Below are 16,734 nucleotides of genomic sequence, written 5' to 3' on the forward strand. Positions count from 1 at the left end.
ATGTGATCATGCTACACTCACACTCACACACAAACAACATTCTCAAAGGGATTATTTCAACATAGCCTTATAAAACTATGCCATTCAATGACAGCAACTTGGTCGATCTTGCATAAATAGGCATAATAGCTCAGGTTCTCTATTACATTCAAAACAATAATATTCAAAGTGTAATAATAATCATACACCACATAAGTACTCTCAAACTATATTGCTTTTAATCTTAGAATGTTTTAATATATTAGTAACTAAAAGAATTACTCAACGTTAAATAACCAATCTTTTATATCGGTAACATGTAAAATACTTAATCCAATTGTTTTTATTGCTAATGCCAATATTTTCCAACATCAATCATAGACTAGGCGTTTAAACATAACCTCATACACCATAAGCCAAACCACTATGACTGATAAATTTCATAATCAATTTAATAACACCTTGATAGAACTTTCTGTGCTGAACGTGCAACATTTTCACCGTAGTATGATTTTTATGAAATTGGGGTCCAGAATAAATATTACAGTGTGTTTATAATGTTATTGCTGTAGTCTAGCTGGCATTTATAATCATAATAGTAATTTTGAGTATTGCCTTTTTTTGCATATTTTAAGAGTAAATAATTATGACCATTGTTGTTTACTGTAAATTGTTTGCATATGTGCAATACTATTCTACACTAAGTGGATAAGACAACCTTTCACAGATTTTCCTTGATTGTATAATGATATTCAAGACTTGACACTATGGCACTTAGTTCTTGGATTGCTTACCCATAGAACATTAAATGGTAAATCTTTACTTTATGGACCCACGATTTTTGGGGTGGGGAGGGGGGGAGGGGGGAGGGGGTGGAGAGGGCTACCCCCCAGTCCAACCCCCATGGTGAGGAACCCCATGGTTATGGAGATATTCATGGTTAAAGTTTGTATGGAATTACTAAGAAATAAGGGATTACAGCAAATTTTGAAGGAGGAGGGGGTGAGGGGTGAGGGGGGGCGCGCTTCGCCCGAAGGCCCGCTTCGTCGCCCCTGAGGTCGCGAGCTGACGAGACCATAGCTCGCTTGTGGACGTCGCCGGCTCGCTACGCTCGCCACCTCCCCCCCCTGCGCTTCGCTATTTGGTCTCGGTCGCTCGCTGACCTCGGGGCTACTCCGCGAGCCTTCGACCTCAGCGGTGAAGCTGTTGGATCTGGGTTAGCTCCGGCGCTGCGGAAGAGCAGCCCTTCCGCCCTCGCGTGACAAAGCACGCTCACTACACTCGGCTCCGCAGCTTCGGCTTACTGGTCGCCTTCGGCGACCAGCCTCAGCCGCTCGCCTCGCTCGTTCCCGCGCTCCGTCACGGCGGGCGAGGGCTGCCCTCCCTCCGCGCCTCCGTTTTTGGAATTGCTCTCTAGGGGTAGGACAGACAAGACCACGTGGATAGTGGGGTGCTCTGATTCGGTTTTAAGTGACCTTGACATTTTGGGTACCTTGAGATTCTGGTGACCAAAGATTTTGGTGACCTTGAGATTCTGGTGACCAAAATTTTTGGTGACCTTGAGATTTTGGTCACCATAAAATTTCGTGACCTTGAGATTTTGGTGACCTTGAGGATGGTGGTGTGGTATAAAAGGTAATATAAATTAACAAAAAACGGCACCTATCGACATCTGCTATTACATTTCTCCTTTATTTCATAGTAATTTCATACAAACTTTAACCATGGATATCTCCATAACCATGGGGTTCCGCGCCATGGGGGTTGGACTGGGGGGTAGCCCTTTGCACCCTCTACCCCCCCATACCCAACACACCCTCCAAATCGTGGGTCCATAAAGTAAAGATTAGCCCGTATTCCAACTAACTTCTCGTATTGGACAAGAGTGGCATGACGCCATGAACCACGGTGATGTACACCGTCAACAATAATTTTCTTCATCAAATATGCCTTAATAAGGCTTCACCAAAGATTTGTTTATATTATTCAATGATGAATGGTGCGAATATAATAGTAAAATCACTAGAACCGGCGTTCATTTGGTTAGCAACAATAAGCGAGTAAACTACTGGCTTTTTGCCTTTTAGAATATATTGTGGACGTAAATTACGCATCTCGCTTCTGAACTATTAAGAGAGAAAACACCATACATCATTAAATAAAGGATTCAATACATAAAACACGGAAAACAGGCGTAGCTTCAAGTAAATCACACTCCGACGCAGTAATGGCGAGCGATCCTCGTCTGACAGTTCGGGCCGCGCCAGTCCTGGTGTCACCATTGACACCTACCGTAGGGCTGCGTTCGAGCAAACCACATAATCGGTTATCAGTAGGTACCTTTCAATACGTGTCGCTCACGTTCTTACTATCTTAGATAGGTTTCAACTCACCAACTAACTAGGTGGCGGTGTTTTAATTTTATCAGGGGTTTATCGAACGAGCGAGCAAAGCGAACGAAGTTCTTACATTCGACTTGGGACACGCGGCTGGCTAGAGGCACGTCCCGGCATTTCGATGTTTTTAAGCTGAACTATCAGAGGATAGTTTGATACTCAAGAACTTAAGTAAATTTGTTCTAATTTAAATTAAATTGGGTAAACGTGTAGTTGAGGGCATTATATTTTAGTCATTAAATTATGAGTAGGCTCGATCAAGGGGTTATTGAGCTAGAAGAGCTTAGAAGGCTAAAAAGCTATTTGTGAGGGGTCTTGCTATTCTGGTCATCTTTTTGCAAGAAAGTATGGTCGAGTTTGGTATCAAATGAAAGTGCTCGGCTTGCACTTTTATAATATCGTTTTTAAATTTACCATTTTGAAATAATTAGCAAGATAAAAATAAACACAATATAGGTATTTGACATTTGACAGGAAATATTTCGGCTTACCACAGATACAGTATCAGTTAAGGGCTCCGCAGACCTTGTAATATATCCACGCGATTATTATTATTTTATAGTAGGACATAAAATAGTAGAAATGAAATAAAATGGAATTCTAAAATTTCCATACTATAGTCGGTCAAACAAGTTTGTCAGTAGAAAAAGGCGCGATATTTAAATTTTCCTTGGGACGATAACCCTTCGCGCCTACATTTTTTAGCCGCTTTTTTCTACTGACGAAAATGGCTTGACAGACTATAAATTGTTGCCATGTGTAAGTCAAAAATGTGACAGCTACGTAGAAAGTGGCGCCCTCATTTATTAACCGACTACCAAATCTCAAAAGGAGGAGATTCGATTGTGATTTTTTTTTATGTCTGTCACTCCATATCCATATCTCCGTCATTACTGGACCGATTTTGAAAATTATTTTTTTAATTGTATGTATATACATACAGATTGGTCCCGTTTTTGTCAAAACCCAGTTCTGATGATGGGATCCATGAGGAATCAAGGGAATCTTAAAGGCATACATATAGTGGTTTATGTGTTTTATCAACAAATCAAGCATATACATTCAAAAAAGTGACATTTGATGAAGTGGAACTGCTGATGATGATCAGAACGGAACTCTTCAACGACGCATAGTTCACGTTTGACGATTTGTCCTCTTCGTTATGTTTGTTAAGCAAGTTAAATTTTTAAGCCACATTTTTGTCAAGCTCGAGGTCTGATGGTGGTATCCATGAGGAATCGAGGGAACTCCTCAAATCTTAAAGGCATGCGTATAGAGATTTGTGTATTTTCATCAGAGAATGAAGAACTTACATTAAAAACTGTCGCATTTAATGAAGTGGAACTGCTAATGATGATCAGAACAGAACTCTTCAATGACTACACGTTTGGCGATTTCGAATTTCGATTTTGACGGAGCTGGCCCTGGAGCCACACCTGACCCGGATCCGGGCTCTTATCTGGAACTGAACCCGGACCTGGACCCGGACTTGTACCTGGACCAAGACTTAGACCTGGACCTGATCCTGGACCCGGAACTGGACCCGGACCCGGAACTGGACCCGGACCCGGACTCGGACCCGGACTCGGACCTTGACCCGGAAAACCACTGATACCTAAGCTAAATAAACCAATATGATTACCTACCTTAAAATGTAGGTATAAAGTATAATGATGCCAAACTTACTAGCCCCTTCCGCTCAAACCCCCGTACACCGCACCGCACGCGCCGTTAAGTGGGTTAGGTTAGGTTTGAACTGCGATCCTCACAGAACCGAAAAAAAGTGGGTTAGGTTAGGTCAGAACTGCGACCCTTACAGAAACGAAATGCTACCTACTAGAAAAATGGGTGGTTTTACCTCCTTTTTTACATAGTGCACCATATGTACAAAAATCTTTCACCGTCCCCCATAGAAGTCAGTTTTTTTTTCTTGAAAATTATTTTCTACTATTTTATGTCGAACTATACGAGTAAGTAGGTGCAACAAAGTAAATCGCTCTACTTATATAATTTTTGGTAAGCCGCGAGTTCTCAGTTCGGGGCGAACTACTAGTAATGTTAAAGATTAGCATGAAGGTTTAATATTTTACAATTCTACTTTTCTGTTGTTCATTGGTTCACAAATTCCATTGTGGCATGGCGCGTGATTTGGTTAACCCATAATTATATGCGAAATAAATCAACATCACTGGTTTAATTAGAGATTAATTAGACGAACCGCAGCTACTGTTTTACACTAATTAAAAATAAACGCGGGCTGGTTTTACTCCTCCTGACAACGACATATAATACACTGATATAGGTATAGTTACTGATGTGCCGTTGGAAAGATACCAAGATTGCGAAATTTCACAAGAGAAAATTTCGGAAACTCCTCATATTGTTGTATTGATTGAAAATTTTGTAAGCATGTTCGGTAATTATAAAGATCTCTTTGTCTATCGTAAAACCACCCAAATAGTTCAAAAGCTCTCAACTATGGTCTAAAATTAACTCGAATATTAAGATATTCGAGTTCAGGTGTAAATATTATTTTAAACTCGCAGTTTTAAGGCACAACATTTTCACAAAAGGGAGAAAAGTCTCAGGTAAAACAAAAAACATGTTGGTATTGGTATTGAGCGAGCGAAGCGAAGCGAAGTTCTTACATTCGACTTGGATCACGCGGCTGGCTAGCGGCACGTTCCTGCATTTCGATGTTTTTAAGCTGAACTGTCAGAAGATAGTTTGATACTCAAGAACTTAAGTAAATTTGTTCTAATTTAAATGAAATCGGGTAAACGTGTAGTTGAGGGCATTATATTTTAGCCATTAAATTATGAGCAGGCTCGATCAAGGGATTATTGAGATAGAAGAGCTTAGAAGGCCAAAAAGCTGTTTGTGAGAGATCTTGCTATTCTGGTCATTTTTTTGCATAAACCATGGTCGAATTTAGTATCAAATGAAAGTGCTCGGTTTGCAATTTTATAATATCGTTTTTATATTTACCATTTTGAAATAATTAGCAAGATAAAAATAAAATAATACAAACATAATATAGGTATTTGACATTTGACAGGAAATATTTCGGCTTAGCACAGATACAGTTTATTTTAATGTCTATGATTTATATGATGACTTAAATCAAAGACATATGTAACTTCGTATAAGACGAATAAAGTCTAAGGAAAAAACGTGCCTCGGAATTCAACCAAAAGTCATTCTCGAATAGATGGCGCACACACCTTTAGCCTATCCTCGGCTAGATGGCGTGACGACACCGTTTCATATTTAACAATTTTAACACATAGATATCAGTGAATGAACATGGATCAAAATGATATAAAAATAATAAAATCATTTATCCATATATATACATTTTTTGATAACTTTATACGTTTTCATTTTGAGTTTTAGTCGTGTGTCGATAGATGGCAGTAAATTTACAGTGACTACAACATTTACAATGACAGGACCCCTCTATACTATCTATTCTTTTTGCTTAAATCCAGGGGAAGGACAGTCGTATATAAATAAAAAGCACTATATTCGAAAAATAGCGACATCTATATTACTTAACGCTAAACTTTTTTTTATATGGCTTTATTTTTCGTTTGAACGTCTTAAAAGTCTTGTATCCAGGGCATGGATCAAACAAAAAAACATCTGTTAGAACAGATTATTTATGGCCATCGTTGCCATGGAGGCGATTGTCACAACATAACAACTTTGTCTAATAAAACTCAATAGTACATTGTGTATTAAGGGCGGGAAATAAGAAATTACGAACGAGTGTCAATTTTAAGCCCGACGCGAAGCGAGGGCTTAAAATGTTCACGAGTTCGGAATTTCTTTACCGCCCGTGGCACACACAATGTTTTTCATCACACTTGTAAGGAAAAAAAGGAGAATTAATAAAAACAAACTTCTGTATAAAACACTTTTCCGCCCTAGGGCGGAAAAAATCTTTTCCGCCCGCAAGCCCTACGTGTAAATAAGTGTTTTTCATCACACTTGCTCGGAAAAGATTTTTTCCGCCCTAGGGCGAAAAATTCAATTTCCCGCCCGCAAGCCCTACGTGTAAATACATCTTTTCCGAGCAAGTGTGATGAAAAATATTATAACACCCCATTTATTGTCTGTACTACGACATAATTCAGATAAATAAAAATACTTTCAGTTTTACAATGTTAAAAGAAACAAAGTTTTCATACGCCATCAAAGTTGCTGAGAACTTTATTACCAAAAAATTTAGAAAAATTATGGCGGGTAGATTCACAACCTGCTGTGTGTAATTGTGTTTCGTGGTCAATTGTGTGTTGTGTGTTATTCCAGCCGTGTATGATAGGTAATTTATTTACATCAACAGTCAAGTTAAAAGTACCTAATCTGTTTTCGTGTATTAATAAATATCCTGAAGCCTTTCTTCAAAGTCAAAGTTTTTTACGTTCGTAACATACTTCGATGCTATTTATGCCCCTCCCCCCCTGATATTGACGTTGATATTTATGGCACTTCAAAATGGATGCAAAAAAGTTCCACGAGAGGGCTCTCTTTGTCCTATATATTATACATACTACTCTTTGCTTAAATCTATCAGTCAAGGACTCCACAGACCTTGCAATAAATCTAGGCGATTTTTGATCCATTGTCGCCTATAGTGCGACATAAAATAGTAGAAATTAAATAAAATGAAACTCAAAAATGTCCATACTAAATTGTTGCCATGTGTAAGCATTTTACGTCAAAAATGTGACAGTTACGTAGAAAGTGGTGTGGTTTTATGTCGCACTATACGAGTACCTAAGTAGGTGCAACAAAGTCAATCGCTCTATAATAATTTTTGGTTAACTGCGAGTTCTAAGTTCGGGGCGAACTACTAGTTAGGTACGTTTAGTATTCAGTTTTTGGAAATTTGGCGGAAATAGTTCCGCCAAATTTTTGGGGTTCGCGAGAATCACGAGGTCTACGGCTCACAAAACCAGTAGTTCGTAGAGTTTGAATCTTGGCTAGTTTAACTAGGGGAACACCGCTCGCTGTGATAGTCATTAGGCATTCAGCTATATTCTCCCGGGCTAGTTAGAGGTATCTGTCCTGGACACGCTAGTCTCATTTAATTACCAGACGTTCATCCCAGCTAGCTAGGTCACCCAATTAAACATTAGCAGGTTTGTTTAGAACTAAATACAAACGCTGGCCCCGTTTGTTTTGTTTCAGGCAAAAACAGACGACCCTGCACATGAAGAGCGAACAGTTGCGGACATATTTTTTATATACCTATGGCATACGGCATTGTCCTAAAACCGTCTTTCAATAATTGTCATATGCCTTCCAAATGTCATAAGTCCTCAATTGCCCGAAATCGGATTCTAACAGCCATCTTCAGCTTTACACTGATTTAAAATACTGTCGCTGCGCAATTTGCCCAATATTTTGGGCTCATTTTCTTGCTATAGTTTAATCAAATCAATCGATCGATCCAAAGTTCTCAGTTGCCATAGTAATTACCAGTTGCGTAGGTGGGATAAGTGTGTGTGCCTTAATTGTGGCCACACTCGGCCGAAGGTATGCTCGCAATTTTACCTACCCCCAATAAGTGAATATTAATCACCCCCGATAATCTATATTTAATGCAGGGATGTCGTCCTTCGAGACCGTCTTCTTGCCCAAAGTTTGACTGAAGGGTTGCTGATATAGGTCATATTGGGTACATAGGTACCTACATGTATTGTAGGTATATAAAACAAAGGCAGACAACTGCTTGGAGTTATATACGAAAAGTGATTTAGATTATCTTCGTATACTTCAAAGTCAAAACAATACAATTTTACTTAACTTACTGATTAACAGTCCGCCGGACGGTATCGACCTGTCAGTTGTTCGGAACTGTCAAAATTTTGTTGTAACTGACAGGCCGACACCGTCCGGCGGACTGTTAATCAGTTGGCCCCTTTAGAATCCAACACGACGACTGCCGTCGTCTGACAAAACAATATATCACAATTCAAAGCGTTTTATATTAAAATTTTTCATTTTAGGACTTGATACACGTTTTGGTTTTGTTTTTGATACAATATAATTATTGTCCACTAAAGTCGGATAAATACTCGTAGTTTCATGGCCAAATTTATATGTATAAATGGAAATGTTTTTAACAATTTCTGAAAAATTACTGTATTTTAGATAGATATTCCGTGTTATGTCAGAGCACGGGATACTAGATACCGGGTCAAATTCTTGAAATAACGAGACGTAAGGCACTCCGCCCGACACGCCTGTAACGGGCGGGCGCAGTACGACGACCCTGATGTTAACTACCTATGTTTTGTAGGCTATAAATGTCGTTTCGAGTTACCTGAACTAGCTATTTGCTGATTTTTATAAAAATATTTAACCCGAGGAATAGGTAATTACGATTTTCTATTTACTTTTTCCTCGGGGTAAATATTTTCGTAGGGGTAAACTGATATTCCACAGGAGAAATAGAAATTGCCTTAGAACTACAAAATTCAAATAATAGTTGCACCTGAACAAAGTTATTAGATTTAATTTTGGGCCATCGTTAAGAGATTTTGGACTACAGTTGGGTTTTATGGTATTTATTCTTGTAACTAAATCGAAAGGTAATGTATGTACGCCAGTATATTAAAGAAAACCCAGGCTAGATTTTATTCATATTGTCGATAGCAGTAGGTACAAAAACAGTTTGCAAGGCATGCCTTTAATCATTATCAATTCAGTAAATGAAAGAAAAAACATTACTTCCTTCAGAATACGAAATACTTTAAGGATGACTCACGCTAGACGGGCCGTGCCCGCGCCGAGGCGTCCGATATGTCATTTTTTATGACGGCTGATCGGTGATCGCGTGGTGCTTTCCATAGAAAACGAAGTGCCGGAAGCTCCGGCCCGGATCCGGCCCGGTCTAGCGTGAGTCATCCTTTACTTGTAGACTTTGTAGCGAGTTCCCGATATTTATTAACCTACTTGCTTTCCAAACAGGCAGCTGTAATACACTGGTCATAAATACGATTGCTACATTACTTAAGTAGATAATATCTGCTATTTCTCTCAAGCACATAGAAATCCACGTCTAAATCCTGCTTACATTTTAACCAAGATTAATTAGAGCGTTCTCGTAATTCATTTCTATAGTAGGTAATCTACCCAATGTAGATACTTTCTTAGTCTAGCACGTAGTTATCTGACCGGGGGAGATAGACAGTGGCTAGATAATTATGCACAATTAATTTGTTCCAGCAGTCCGCCGGAGGGAGGATCTCTCGATTCCCGTGATTAAAATATCTCTTTACCCTCCGAGTATTACCGTAGGCACTCTATGAATTATTCAAGCCGTTTTCAACAAAAGACACAAAGCGATTTTCACTGTGATTAACCCGATTATATTATAGCCTTTGGATTTGGATATGTAGGTAGGTACATGCTCTAATTAAAATATCATACAATAGAGCTCGATTGTATCTTTATTAATGACTGTTTTTTCGTATAAAATATCTTAGTAATTTACTTACCGGATTTCTAGAGACAATGAAAGCGGGTCATTGTGTTTTCATAAGTACTAAATTGAGGCTCGAGTATGACCGCTCAGATACGATTAGGTACTACATGTCCTGTTAACGAGCCTACTCGCTTCGCCGTTTTTGCCCAAATATTCGTGTTGCATCTCTTTCTTCAGGATACATAAAAAAATAAAAAAGCTGTAGAGCTGTGTTGTGGCTGATTCGGCGAATTGAATAGGCACTATTAAGGGAAGTACATACGCTCATCCTTAGCGACATTGATACAATAATGTAAGTACATCGATTATCATTGAAAATTTAGATCCCTATAATATATGACCTCGCCTTTAAGTGGTGCCACGAGCCGCAACTATTTATCGAGGGGCGACATCAAAATTGCTTTTTAACGACCCACTTTTACGATTCGAGCCTCAAATTATGTATTAGTATTACAAACTAATGTCTAGACTCTTAAATAACTATAGTCATTTTAAAGTACTTAACTAATAAATAAATATTTTTTTTGGCGAATAATTTACGAGTATCGTAACGAAGACAAATGCGATCGCACCTGGAACATTGCAAACCATAAGTAAACTATTGTTCCTAATGTCATCAGTGACCTTTCTTGTAGCCGTATTTCTTGTGGTGTTCGTGTCCTCCTTTGTGCGCGTGATCGTGATGATGACGATAATGTTCGTCGTGGCCGGCGGCCTCCTTGTGGCCCTTGTGCTCCTTGTGATGGCCTCCCTTCTCGTGGTGGCCCTTCTCTCCATGCTCGTGCTCGTGATGCCCTCCGTGATGATGTCCCTTCTTGAAATGCCCTCCCTTCTTGTGTCCGTGCTCCTCGTGGAAACCGCCATGTTTTTCTTCGTGACCGGAATCACCTTCCTCGTCGAAGAAGTGTTTGTCCTTCTTGAACTCGTCAAGCTTGTGTACTTCGTGATGGCCCTTGGTCGAGTGGCCCTTGTTGTAGTGTCCTTTTTCGGCGTACTTGTGTCCCTTCTCGCCCTTGTCACCCTTGTGGTACTCGTCGTAGTGTCCGTCCTCGTGGTGGTGCTTTTTATCGTGTCCTCCGTGATCGTCGTACTCCCCCTTGTGGTGTTCCTTGTCGTGGTGCCCTTTTTTACCTTCCTCGTGGTGATGATGGCCCTTGTATCCCTTGTAGCCTTTCTCGCCGTGGTCGTTGTGGTGCTCGGCATGGTGTTCCTTGCCGCCTCCCTTTTTATGATCGTGGTTGTGGTGATGGTCCTTTTTATGTCCAGATGCCGCGGGCTGCTGGTCGGTGGTCTCTGCTGAGGCCTTGTCCGAGGAGGCCTTATCCGAGGAGGCCTTGTCCGAGTCGAACCGCCGGGATTTGGAAGAAGGCAGCCGGCGGGCGTCGACAACTGCAAGAATCAATATCAAGGCGAGTGTACAGGAGACGAGCGGCCTCATGATGCGGCGTGAGCTAATGCGGGTGTTGGGTTCAATCTCCTTGTTAAATTGTCGTCTCGATGATGGTGCAGCAGTTTTATATCAGGAGTTGTGTAAGCTGCGGTAACCGACGCGTCGCGACTGGCTTCGCGCGCTAACTATAGTTATTGCATCAAGCACAATCCCCAAATATTGCCCACTGTTTACCGAATATCTAATCAATCCTCAAGTCACCCAAGACGGCCAAAGAACCCTAATTAGATTTGAAGGTTTAACAGTATTAATTGCGTACCTATTAAATAACGAATTATTTTCAATCAGATTTTAATACTTTTAGAGCTTTTGTTTCATAATGATTATGAACGATATGCTCGCCTAACTTAGAAGTGAGATGAGATTAACAATTAATTTAAATATATTGAAAAGCCATTTGAGTATTATTAGCAGAGCAATTTTAATCATATCTAACCGATTTGGTTTCATTGAACGGCCACTCTGCTATTTCAGATTAATTGAACATTATTGCAAAACTGTTGGCTCAGCTGAAGCGAACAGAATATCTGTCGGAGCTTCGAGAGCATCACGGCGAACTTCAATTTGGGTCGGCGATGTTCTCGCCCCGACTGAAACAAATACTGTTCTATATGTAAACAAGTAAATACACCTCGGGAATATTGTTACTTTATATGTACGATTTTGCAACTTTTAAAGTTTATAAATCGTAAGTGTATTGGTATTTACTATTATGACGTGCCTTTAACTTTAACCGATTAGAGGAAGGTCAAACTCGAGCATACAGGTACCTTATATAAACGCCCGACCTACTTGTCGGCGACAGACAGATGTCACAAGCTAGAGTTTTAGTATGAAATAATAAAAAACAAAATGTGATTTTTTTGTGTTTGTATGCGAAACGACCGATAGCGTTGGACGTACTGTACTTAAAAATAAAGTTTAACATTAATTAAGCAAATAGGCCACAACAGCACTTTTACACGTCAACATTGAATTTACATTTTATTCACAACAAATGATTGAATTTACATTCAAACAAAAATAATAACAATAACACACACTAATCTACCACATCGTCTAGTAACCCCACAGAATTGCTACCGATAAGAGTGGTAGTTAATTCTAAAGTTAAGGTAAAATTTTAATACACCGAAAAAGGAGCATTTGTTAGCATACTTTTATTAAGAGTTCCATGACTATTATATATAGGTAATTAGGTAGGTATATCGATCGGAAGAAAATAATTACATTTAATAACAATTATTTTTGATTGGATACAGTCAAGCTCTTGAACACGCTGCCCAAGCAACACACAAGCAGGATAATAGAGTAAAATTATCATCTTATTCAAATTAAGATTGCATAAATTTTATATACAAAATTTATGCAATCTTAATTTGAATAAGATGATAATTTTACTCTATTTTTTAACTATCCTGCTTGTGTGTTACTTGGGTGCGCTATCTTCTCCTTTGGCAGTACCAGACAGTGGGGTCACTAAAAGCTAAATTATAAAACTATGACTCAGACGAAGCATTAATTGTAATTTTATATGTATTGATATGTATTTTATTTATTCATGTATTTATTTACATACATTTTATAACATGTAATAATGTAAGATTACTTTAGGTATCGTTTTTAATTACTTTTTGAGGATAGCTGGAAGAGATCCCTCATGGGGATACGTTCGCCTTTGTACTTTCAATTACATAATTATAATATCTGCTGTAACTTATCCTTATTTCGTGCAATAAAGTGTTTAGGTATTACTTTACTTTAATGTATTTTACATAGGCAGCTATCCTATAGCTAACTAAACATTTGCAACACCCATGTTCCCCCTGTTTACAAAACTTCACCCCCTTTTAAGCCTGATTATCTTGCGAAATTATTTAATTAATTAAGCTGTTAAGAAAATTTGCTTAATTATAAATAGTTAAAGGTACGGTCGCTGCGAGTCGCCTCTCAGACCAGACGTACGCCTTCATTACGAGTACTCATTCTGTCCAATTCCTATTTCAGGAGTACGTACTCTGTACCTGTGAAATGTAACTGGCGTACCTACTGGTGACTGATAATATACATCAGTTCATATATCTAACGTAATGTAATATAGCACGTAAATGAGGATTTAATACAATTGCTTGCTATATATAAAGGGAGGAGATGTATACCTTATTTACATTTAGGTCGGTATTATCGGTATAAAAATTATTATACGGGCTGATTTAGACGATGCGAGAACTCGCATGCGAGTTTCATACCATTGCGGGTTTTGATCGGTCGGTTGAATTGGGCGTAACCAACAGTCCGCAATGTAACTAAAATTGCATGCGAGTTCGCGCGCCGTCTAAATCAGCCCTAAGCAAATTCCCTCCTATAGGTGCCAGTAAAGTGACTGCATTTTGTTTTTGTTCTAATTACCTAAGACTCTTTTCAGGTTCTGATCCTTAGCAAAATTAATTATTTTCAGTCCAGTAATATCAAAATCAATCTGATCCCATGGCAAATTTTATTGTTCTAATTCAATTAGGTTTTTGAATTAGAGATTTAAGAAAATCCTTAAATGTCGTTCTTTTCGTACCTAGCCCCAAAATTATAACAAACTTAGTCTAAATTCTAATTCTAATCCGTTTAAGTTGCTCAAACATTTATAACCTGAAAATCAAGTCTACTATCAAAATTACTTAGACTCTTATTGATTCAAAGTACTCAAACCAGAGGCAATACTAATCCTATATAATTTATAGACAAGCTTTAAAAAGCCTCTGAACAGAGCGAATAATAGAGATAAGTGAAAACAAAGAACACAATGGCACACCTACTTGATATAATTACCTGGCCATGTTAGCTAATTAAATAGAAAAGAAATAATTGATGTAGCCGGGCTCTCTGGGCCCTCGCAGGTCACCGCTCGAATTTTAATTGAGGTAAGAGAGGTCTAACCATTTGTTCCACTGATGACACCTTACGTTTACATAATTTACATACCTATTATTTCGTGGAACATAATTCACCGAGCATTATTAAACCACGAAGCCCGGGTACGGGTAGCGTTATACCACTTTAACCAAAAATAATATTTTAAATGTATTTCGTCGACGAATGAAGACACAAAGTAATTTTGTAATTTACGGGATCCGGGAGGCTTAACATTTCTATTATTTTCTGTTTAAAAATAATCGGATGTTGTTATTACGGAAACTCGCTTTACATTTCATTAACTAGGTAGGTAAGTACGAGAGACATTTCTCACGTTAGAAGTGAGTTATAAGTAACTGAAAGGAAGAATTCTACAAACAAAAAAAATACCTTTAATAATTAGTATAAATTTATAAGAAAGGCGACGGGGACTACTTATAACCTGAGATATACGTATATTGTACCTATTTACACGGGTATTCCCCCAAACCGCTCACCGCGCCCCGATCCACCCTTCAGCCCGACTTGGCAATAACATCCCTTAAAACGCATATATTTTCTCAAACTTATCCTCTCACACATTTCACCTTTTTTATTCGAACAGAATTCGATATGTCTGTAGAGTCACAGACTTTTTAACAATTTCTCCTTTTCAAATAAAACTTTATCTACATGATCGCTGCAGCGAACAGACGGCAGTGCCTGCGACACGAGCAAGATTTATCTACACTTTTCTCAGTCCGATGGCTGAGAAGAAAATCCGTTATCAATTGCATTAGGGCTGCAAGTGTTTTCTATAGGAAACGGTTCATTGCAACCACGACTAATTCGTTGGCCACGAAAATGTAGGCCAATCTCGGGCACCGCTCTAGTTTCTCAACGTGAGTTTATCTCGCCAGCGGCCGTTGCCAACCTCCACCGCCAACTGTTTTATGTAACGTTTGTTGTTGAAATGAAACGTGAAATTGATGTTTTTCACTACCAATCAAACGTGCGATTATTCCGTGCAGGACAATAGGCGAAGGTCATTGTAATGAAGATGTTTCTTTAACATATAATTTCTTTAATAAAATCACCTAAACTGTACAAACAAAAACTCAACAACGTAAACCTAAACAAGTAAGGCTTAACTAATTGGCATCCATAGAAATATAAGCAGTCTTTTGATTGATTAGTGTCCCTTCTTGTGTCCCCAGTGTTTGTGGTCCTCGTGACCGCCCTTCTTGCCATGATCATGATGATGGTGATGGTGCTCGTGGTGGCCGCCCTCATCATGGTGTCCCTTGTGGTCGTGGTGATGTCCTCCCTTCTCATGGTGTCCCTTCTTGCCGTGGTGGTGCTCGTGGTGACCGCCGTGCTTGTGTCCCTTGTGGAATTCTCCTCCCTTCTTGTGGCCGTGTTCCTCGTGGTGCCCTCCGTGGTGCTCGTGGTGGCCCTTCTCGCCATGGTGATCGTGGAAGTGCTTCTCCTTCTTGAACTCGTCATGCTTGTGGACTCCGTGGTGGCCTTTAGTGGAGTGTCCCTTGTGGTAGTGGCCTTCCTCGTGATGACCGTGGCCCTTGTGGCCCTTCTCGCCGTGGTGATGTTCATGATGGTGGCCGTCGTCGTGGTGATGGTGTTTCTTGTGTCCGCCGTGCTCGTCGTGGTGTCCCTTGTGTCCCTCGTGGTGGTGGTGGCCTTTCTTGCCGTGCTCGTGATGGTGGTGGCCCTTGTAGCCCTTGTGTCCCTTCTCGCCGTGGTCGTGGTGGTGGTGCGCGTGGTGCTCGTGGCCGCCGCCTTTGTCCCACTTGCCGCCGTGGTGGGAGGCGGCCTCCTCCAGGTCGGCGGCGCGCCTGTCGCGGCTCAGCTCGCGGCCGCTGACCAGTGCCAGCGCCGCCGCCGCCACACAACACACTAGTAAGCCCCTCATACTGCACTGATCACAGGAACACTGTTGACTGATACACTGCTTCCGTTGCTGGAAGGTTTTATACTAATGATTTCAATTATTTAGCATTGTATGAAAATTGTGTAAAACACCAAGGTTGCGCTTGGTTGTTGCAGCCTACGGCAGCGGGAGCATTGCGCAGTGCTGGGACCCGGTGTCTCAACGCAAAAACTTAGTTATTTCAATAATGGGTGAGTATCGTAAAAGTCCGTTCGAAAGGATACTAACTCTCAAATAGCAAGTTTCTTTTTTCTGTTTATGTCTGACAATATAATGTAAAATAAGACTAATGTGTGTATTATGTATTATCAGACTAGGTAAATAAATAAATATCAGAAAGAAATTTTGAACTGTGGAATTCGTAGGTATTTGCGAGAGATAATGTTTTGTATCAAATTTGCTATTTGTGGTCAAGTAAGGTAAGGTTTTCAAGTGTGGGTTAGGTATGTACGTAGCTTTAATTGTGAATATATTATGATTTTTAATTTCGCATGTTCTGAAAGTGGCTCATTGCTTATCTATTAATCGAGCTAAAAGTGATGTACATTTCAAGAGTGTCTCCGACGTCTCCGTGCCT

General features: G+C 39.7%; 2 protein-coding genes across 2 annotated transcripts; both read right to left on the bottom strand.

The window, feature by feature from the left end:
• Nucleotides 1-10,222: 10,222 nt before the first annotated feature.
• LOC134804894 (histidine-rich glycoprotein-like) lies at nt 10,223-11,504 on the bottom strand. Its single transcript, XM_063778245.1, has one exon. The coding sequence runs from the start codon at nt 11,309-11,311 to the stop codon at nt 10,490-10,492; it is 822 nt and encodes a 273-aa protein (XP_063634315.1). The 5' UTR covers nt 11,312-11,504; the 3' UTR covers nt 10,223-10,489.
• Nucleotides 11,505-15,255: 3,751 nt separating this feature from the next.
• Nucleotides 15,256-16,176, bottom strand: LOC134805006 (histidine-rich glycoprotein-like). Its single transcript, XM_063778326.1, has one exon. The coding sequence runs from the start codon at nt 16,137-16,139 to the stop codon at nt 15,402-15,404; it is 738 nt and encodes a 245-aa protein (XP_063634396.1). The 5' UTR covers nt 16,140-16,176; the 3' UTR covers nt 15,256-15,401.
• Nucleotides 16,177-16,734: the final 558 nt, after the last annotated feature.

The sequence above is a fragment of the Cydia splendana genome, chromosome 1 (genome assembly GCF_910591565.1).
Source record: "Cydia splendana chromosome 1, ilCydSple1.2, whole genome shotgun sequence".
Lineage (NCBI taxonomy): Eukaryota > Metazoa > Arthropoda > Insecta > Lepidoptera > Tortricidae > Cydia > Cydia splendana.

Excerpts from the sequence above, each read along its gene's own strand:
- LOC134805006 (XM_063778326.1), bottom strand. The coding sequence starts at position 16,139 with ATGAGGGGCTTACTAGTGTGTTGTGTGGCGGCGGCGGCGCTGGCACTG.
- LOC134804894 (XM_063778245.1), bottom strand. The coding sequence starts at position 11,311 with ATGAGGCCGCTCGTCTCCTGTACACTCGCCTTGATATTGATTCTTGCA.